The sequence below is a fragment of the Ictalurus punctatus genome, chromosome 2, assembly GCF_001660625.3.
Source record: "Ictalurus punctatus breed USDA103 chromosome 2, Coco_2.0, whole genome shotgun sequence".
Classification (NCBI taxonomy): domain Eukaryota; kingdom Metazoa; phylum Chordata; class Actinopteri; order Siluriformes; family Ictaluridae; genus Ictalurus; species Ictalurus punctatus.
The window spans coordinates 37324097-37331596 of record NC_030417.2 but is presented as its reverse complement, the minus strand read 5'-3'; the positions used below and the strand labels follow the sequence as shown (position 1 = coordinate 37331596).

At 47.1% G+C, this 7500-nt stretch overlaps 1 protein-coding gene across 4 annotated transcripts in view; it reads left to right on the top strand.

Moving 5' to 3' along the window:
• The window catches only part of LOC108277488 (multidrug resistance-associated protein 1), a 34373-nt gene that overhangs the window by 25440 nt on the left and 1433 nt on the right, over positions 1-7500 (top strand). For 2 of the 4 annotated variants that reach the window (XM_053677897.1, XM_053677894.1), the window contains exons 16-31: positions 373-499; positions 637-813; positions 1275-1442; positions 1553-1736; positions 1948-2020; positions 2300-2417; positions 2574-2781; positions 2921-3231; positions 4007-4206; positions 4349-4475; positions 5343-5444; positions 6302-6448; positions 6539-6697; positions 6822-6988; positions 7187-7381; positions 7476-7500. The exon at positions 7476-7500 is cut by the window's right edge and continues 1433 nt beyond it. In XM_053677897.1, the coding sequence (XP_053533872.1) occupies positions 373-499; positions 637-813; positions 1275-1442; positions 1553-1736; positions 1948-2020; positions 2300-2417; positions 2574-2781; positions 2921-3231; positions 4007-4206; positions 4349-4475; positions 5343-5444; positions 6302-6448; positions 6539-6697; positions 6822-6988; positions 7187-7381; positions 7476-7500 (2488 nt within the window). The remainder of the gene's footprint in view (positions 1-372; positions 500-636; positions 814-1274; positions 1443-1552; positions 1737-1947; positions 2021-2299; positions 2418-2573; positions 2782-2920; positions 3232-4006; positions 4207-4348; positions 4476-5342; positions 5445-6301; positions 6449-6538; positions 6698-6821; positions 6989-7186; positions 7382-7475) is intronic. The other 2 variants (XM_053677901.1, XM_053677906.1) reach the window with 2 other exon arrangements.

Here is a 7500-nt window from a genome sequence, read left to right as displayed (position 1 = left end):
ATGGGGGAATAATCGATGGCGGGGTGGAGTGATGAAGAATGACTGTTACCGTGTCCCAAGAGCGTTTTATTCCTCTTAAACCACAGCAAACTTCTTAACGCGTTTAGTTCGTTTAAAATGCACCTCAGTGGTCTGTTCAAAAAGGGATTTTTTTTTTTTAAATATTTTTTTTAATTAAAAAAAAAAAAAAAGCGCTCAGCTTCAGGTAGTTAATAAAAACAAGAGCTCATTTATTTTATGGAAATCATTTACATAGCAAGTGTATATACTGCAAGTGCTATGTAAATGGAAAAGTATTTATTATTATTATTATTATTATTATTATTAATAATAGATCATCACAGAGATTATTTTTATTATTCTTTATTATAGAGTGAGTGTGAAAGTGCCGCAGGGATCATTGGTGGCAGTGGTGGGTCACGTCGGCTGTGGAAAATCCTCCCTTCTTTCTGCCATACTGGGAGAGATGGAGAAAAAGAGCGGAAATGTCACAGTGAAGGTACACACACACACACACACACACACACACACACACACGATGTGGTTGAACGTGTGGATATTTTTCAACCATATTTTGATATTCTCAGGATTTGTTCGGTCAGGTATATCCATATATGGTTAATGTGTGTTGGTCAGGGTTCGGTGGCGTACGTGCCCCAGCAGGCGTGGATCCAGAACGCCACGCTGAGGGAGAACATCGTGTTCGGGCAGCAGACGAAGGAAAGCTACTATCGGAGAGTGCTGGAGGCCTGCGCTCTCCTCCCAGACCTGGAGATCCTTCCCGGAGGAGACGACACCGAGATCGGAGAGAAGGTACGCTCACAGATAAGCCGTCCGAGACGTATGATAAGATGTCCTGTTCGATATGATGATATAACATCGATATCGTCAGGGCTGGGACTCGCAACTCGGACTCGGGTTCAAAAATATCTCCTCAGAGGAGTTGTTCTAGGTATATGATCGCTCAAGGGAAAATGGCAAAAATCACAACAACACAATAAAAGGTTCACTATTACCACAGGGAAGAAAAACAGAAAGAATTTACATGAGACACGAAGAAACAGGCTATGAGACACAGCTGACAGCAATAATACTAATCACAGACAGCAGCGAAAACACAGAACAATAGCGACCTCTGGTGGCCAAACACGCAACATAGCAAGTCCAAAGTCTTGACATATTGTGATAGAAGCATTGCTGGCTTATAAGGATGATATCAGGGATGATGAGATATGTGCGAGCCTGTTTTTAAAAGCAACATATTTGGCGCTCAGGGTCTGAATCTCTCCGGTGGGCAGAGACAGAGAGTGAGTTTAGCACGAGCCGTGTACAGGAACGCTGATGTTTACCTGCTGGACGACCCGCTGTCCGCCGTCGACACACACGTGGGCCAGCACATCTTCGACAGGGTCATCGGGCCTACGGGGATACTCAAAAATAAGGTCAGTTCATACGCGGTGTGCCATGTTCTCTGGGGTTGGCATGTCTGTTTGTGGTTTGTTGGTGATTCGTCAGGTTCGTGTGCGCGTGTGTGTTTTGTTGTGCCTCTCAGACGCGTGTGCTGGTGACCCACGGGCTGAGCTTCCTGCCTCAGGCTGACCTCATCCTGGTGATGGAGGACGGACAGATCATCGAGGCGGGCTCGTACGCGGAGCTCCTCGAGAGAAGGAACTCGTTCGCTGACTTCCTTAAACTCTTCTCCAATACTGAACACAGAGAAAATTCCAGCAACAGGGGTGAGAATTGAGATATATAATCAAGAATATATATATATATATATATACATATATACATATATATGGAAGCAATGAACAAAATCAAAGGAGCATCAGTGGCTGTTCTAGGAAATCAACCAACCAATCAGAATCAAGAATTCAGCAGCACTGTGGATCAACAATGAATTGTAATATATTCCCCCGTACGCCGGACGCTCTTGTTCTCCTTCAGGTCCGAGGAAATCGGTGTCGCGCCTGAGCATGACGGATTTCTCTATAGACCTCTCACAGGAGCAGCTCATCAGGTTAAAAAAACAAACACACACACACACACAAAGTGCTCGTTGTTCAGCTCAGTATTTATTATTTCAGTCATTTGACTCGCTGAATCGCTCTGTCCTGTAAATGATTCGGTACCTGCAGTGGAACTGATACGGAAGGCGGCCTTAACGAAGACGTGATCAAAGGGATGAAGCCGAGCCGAGAACACGGCACGATCATTAGTCTAATTAGTTATTAGGATGAATTAGTAAGTATTGTTTTTGTTATTAGGAATGATTTGAGATTTTTCTCTGTCCCTGTAGTGGGGATATGAGCAGCGTCGGTATTCAGACCACGGAGGCGTTATCAGACTCGGAACAGGAGCAGGATACGGAGGACCTGGGAAAATTAACACAGGCTGATAAAGCCCATACTGGAAGGGTGAGAAAGTCTTCCCTCTTCAGAATTCATCTGACGTCAAGTTGTCAACGTTGCCATGTATTCAACACGCATGTGTACATTTAACGCCGAGCCAATCGACACCCATGTGTTCTTCTACCTGAGTGTGCGCTATATCCCTTATTCGCTTCCCTCCAGGTGCAGCTAGAGATGTACATGGTGTATTTCAGGACCATCGGCCTGGCCTTCATCATCCCCGTCATCTTCCTCTACGCCTTTCAGCAGGCCGCGTCACTCGGATATAACTACTGGCTGCAGCTTTGGGCCGACGACCCCGTGATTAACGGCTCTCAGAACAAAGCGGACGTGAAGCTGGCCGTGTTCGGGGCTCTCGGATTCGCTCAGGGTGTGTGACGCTGAATAAACAGGGTTACCGCGTTTACACGTAGAGACGGTACACAGACTACCGAGTTGATCATTTCGTAGATTTTTAAAAAAAAAAAAACATTGCACAGCCATGAAGTGTACCTCTGCGTTCGTTCCAGGGACCGCCGTGTTCGCTACCACCGTAGCCATCTCGTTAGGAGGCATCGTCGCTTCTCAGCACCTTCACCTGGACCTCCTGCGTAACGTCCTGCGCTTGCCCGTGTCGTTCTTCGAGAGAACGCCGAGCGGAAACCTGCTCAACCGCTTCTCCAAGGAGGTCGACGCCATCGACTGCATGATCCCCGAGGCCTTTAAGATGATGCTGGGATACGTGTTCAAACTGCTGGAGGTCTGCATCATCGTGCTCATGGCCACGCCCTACGCCGGAGTCGTGATACTTCCTCTCGCTCTGTTCTACGTCTTCGTCCAGGTTCGGGCTGCGTGTCACGTTAGCGCTTTAAACCAAAACCCAAATAGGAATAAAACGCTCCGTGACGTGCGGTTCTAGGAAGATAATCACTCAACGACAGGGTGGTTGATTATTGTCCAATAACGGCATGTCCCGAAGTGTTTTATTCCTCTTATACTCTCTTAAAAATTAAGGTTCCAGTTAAAACCACTATGATCTGCTCAGCTGTTCTCAGCAAGTTCTTTACAGAACCATCCCTTTACTGGAGTTTTAAAGAACCCAGACATGGTTCTTCACAGCAGTGCCACAAGGAACCATTTTATCCCAAGAAAAACCCCCCCCAACAACCCTTAATTAGTGCTTTAAGGAACCAAAGTAAGGTTCTCACCAGTATTGCCTGGAGAACCTTTTCCAGTCCCACCAAGAACCTTTCCGGGTTCATTGAAGAACACCGAATACACGGTTCTGAAGAACCTGTAATGAACTTCTTCAACCTCCAAAATGAGCATATAGCTCAACCGAAGAACCCCGGAGAACGAAAAACGGTTCCTGACAGGACGAAGGTTCTGTGCCGCAACCATTAAAGAACCCACGTATATATTCTTAAAGAGCCCACCACATCGATCGGTCAACCATTTAGCGCGTATTAGTGAACATCACACATACTGTAGAGTTCCATTGAATGCTGTGGAACGTCCCTGAAGCATGTTCGTGTTCTCACTTCCTGTTACAGCGGGTACCGTAGAACGAGTCGATTCCCTCATAAGCTCCTGATATTTATTTATTTATTTTTAAGAGTTTCTACGTGGCTACATCCTGCCAGCTCCGGCGCCTGGAGTCGGTGAGCCGCTCTCCCATCTACACGCACTTCAACGAGACGGTGCAGGGAGCGAGCGTGATCAGGGCGTTTGCGGAACAGCCGAGGTTTATCCTGCAGGCGAACGGCAAGGTGGATCACAACCAAACGTCCTACTTCCCCAGATTCGTCGCCACCAGGTCAGAGCTTTCACGTCGACGTCACACGATTTTATTTTTGTTTACTGCATCAGGACTCGCCAACGCGTCGAGAACCGGAACGCGGACCGACGTCGGCGAATCCCGTTGAACCGTAATCTGACTCGTGCTCTGGTTTGTCTAGATGGCTTGCTGTCAATCTGGAGTTTCTGGGGAACCTGTTGGTCCTCGCGGCCGCCATCCTGTCCGTGACGGGAAGGGAATCTCTGAGTCCCGGGATCGTCGGCTTGGCCATGTCACACTCCCTTCAGGTAAAAGCGGAGGAGGTTAGATATGAAAAAGTAGAACGAAAGGGTCACCGCGTCACACATTCACACGCCTCGTTATCTTCAGTCAAGTCCAGAATTATTGGCACCCTTCAAAGGGTAAAATCGAATGAGTGCAAACTATAAAAGGTCCATTCGACGGTTAAACTGCACGCGAAGCGGGCGGGTCAGTGCTCCGTGTCAGTCAGTGGTACAGCTGTGGGTTTGATATTTTTCCATCATCTTCAGGACAGAAAAGTCGTCTTGTTAACTTCGAGAGATTTTAAAAAAAGAAAAGAAAAGAAAAAGAATTGTAGCTGCTATAACGTAAGTGAGAACGGGAACGAACTTGTTTCACGGACATCCCACAACATTAAAACGTAACTATAAATGGATAAAAAAAAAAAGTATCCGTGTGTATATATTTTGGCTAAATGTATCAAAATGTATTCGGATATGCTGGTTATTCGTGTGCACTCACAAATATCATTGATATTGCTGGATAAAATAAACAAAAGATCATTCAGAGAGTCAAATAAAATCTGGAAATGTTTTGATTCAATTTTTTAAAATGTCCAACGGTAATATTATTAACGTTAAATATCAACTGTTAAACATATAGCCTGTAATTGTTGCGGAGTGAGGGGGATTGGTCGAAATTCGCTAAGGGTCCAGAAGTCACAGAAGGTTGAGAAAGCGCTGTTGTAGGAGACTTCCGAGTGTTAACAGTAACTCCTACTTCATCACACCACCCCATCGCCGATGACGTCCCTCCGACAGTGCGTCCCTAAACGTTTCACTCCATGACATTATATTACTCCTCGTGCGGTGTGCGGTTTTACATTAAGTACGCATTACGTGGTATTTCCGCAGGTGACGGGCATTCTGAGCTGGATCGTACGTGCCTGGACAGACGTGGAAAACAACATCGTGTCTGTAGAGCGAGTGAAAGAGTACACGGACACGCCGAAAGAGGTGCGGTCTCACAATAGAGTGCTTGGGACATTATTACAGTTACTATGGGGTATATATAGTATGGGGGAGAGTCTCATCAAGCACCACTAGTGTGTAGAATCCACCTGGAGGATGTGACGGCAGCCATAGTGCGCCAGAACGCCCACCGAGGAGAGAGTGATGTGGACAGTTCAGACGTGGGGTCATGATAGCGAAGGGCCAGGACGCCGGGGTTATACCCCTACTCTTATAATGATAAGAGTTCTGGGATTTTTAACCACCACAGAGAGTTCACATCTGACAGACCGTGCTGTTTTTACAGTATACTGGGGAATTAGGACCCACAGTGTGAGCACCCCCTGCTGGCCTCACTAATAACACTTCCATCAGAAGCCTTAGTTTTCCCCAGGAGGTCTCCCATCCAGATACTGACCAGGCGCAACCCTGCTTAGCTTCAGTGGGAAACCAGGTGAGAACCTCAGGAAGAAACGTCTCTGGCTCATTAGACGTGTAACGCGATGATATCCGTCATCTATATCTGGCACCTGTTTAATATCCATGGCTGTATTTGGATTTAAATATCGTTGTGGGTGTAGCCTAAACATGAAGGAGTTATAAATCTAGCCTGATTTAAACCAGGGCATCCCTGACCAGGCAGCTACTAAGGATGAACAGATGAACGCCTCGTGCAGCTCCACACATTGGTGGTATTTGTTTGTCCTGCGAGCTTCATATATGTATATTTATTTCCCCTGTATCTTTTCATTATGAAAGATTTATTGATTAATGTATTCCTATTGGGTTTCATGCCTAGATGTACCATTCTCATGAAATCTGAATTAATTACACCACTAATTGAATTCCGGTTTCTCTGACAGGCAGCCTGGTCGATAGAGAACTTGCCTCTGCCCTCTCACTGGCCACAGACAGGAACCATCCAGTTCCACCAGTACGGACTGCAGTATAGGAAAGGGCTGGACTGGGCTCTGAAGGAGATCACACTCAGCGTCCGGGAGAGAGAGAAGGTAAACGTCATGCTCAACATCCTCAAAAGGGAAGACGGAGGAAGGGTTCATAGTGATTCATCCTGGCTGCGTCTCTCCTCTGTCACTCAGATCGGGATCGTGGGTCGGACCGGAGCCGGAAAGTCGTCTCTCGCGCTCGGGATCTTCCGGATCCTCGAGGCGGCGAAGGGAGAGATCTACATAGACGGAGTGAACATTGCCGAGATCGGACTGCACGACCTCCGATCTCGCATCACCATCATCCCGCAGGTATGAACTCCAAACACACACACACACACATTCCCTTCCCTTCAAATTTGCGCTGTTTCTATTCATATGAGGTGATCCTCATCCGTGTGTGTGTGTGTGTGTGTGTGTGTTTTGTCCTGAGCAGGACCCGGTTCTGTTCTCCGGGTCTCTGCGCATGAACCTGGACCCGTTCGACGGTTACTCTGATGATGAGGTGTGGAAAGCTCTGGAACTCGCTCATCTCAAAACCTTCGTGTCGGGACTTCAGGAGAAACTGAACCACGAGTGTTCCGAGGGAGGAGAGAACCTCAGGTACGATGATCGACATGTTGCTGTGTTACTGATGACTGTAAGCTTTATTCTGGTACACACTCGTGTGTATGCTGTGTTTGTAAACTGAGACCTGAATCGAACACGACACTTTATTAGAGTTCTAGTGTCCTTATGTCTAATGGACTAATTAAACACACTGAGTGAGTGTGTGTGTGTGTGTGTGTGTGTGTGTAACAGTCTGGGTCAGAGGCAGCTGGTGTGTTTGGCTCGAGCTCTCCTCAGGAAGACGAAGATTTTGGTTCTGGATGAAGCCACAGCAGCCGTGGACGTGGAGACGGACGAACTGATCCAGTCCACCATCCGCACACAGTTCGAGGAGTGTACAGTGCTGACCATCGCTCACCGCCTCAACACCATCATGGACTATACACGGTACACACACGCACACACACACACACTGCCTCAACACATCACCGTAGACTTGCCTTACAGTACTTGACTGAACAGTGTGTGATGTTTCTGACAGAGTGCTAGTGATGGAGCGCGGTTCT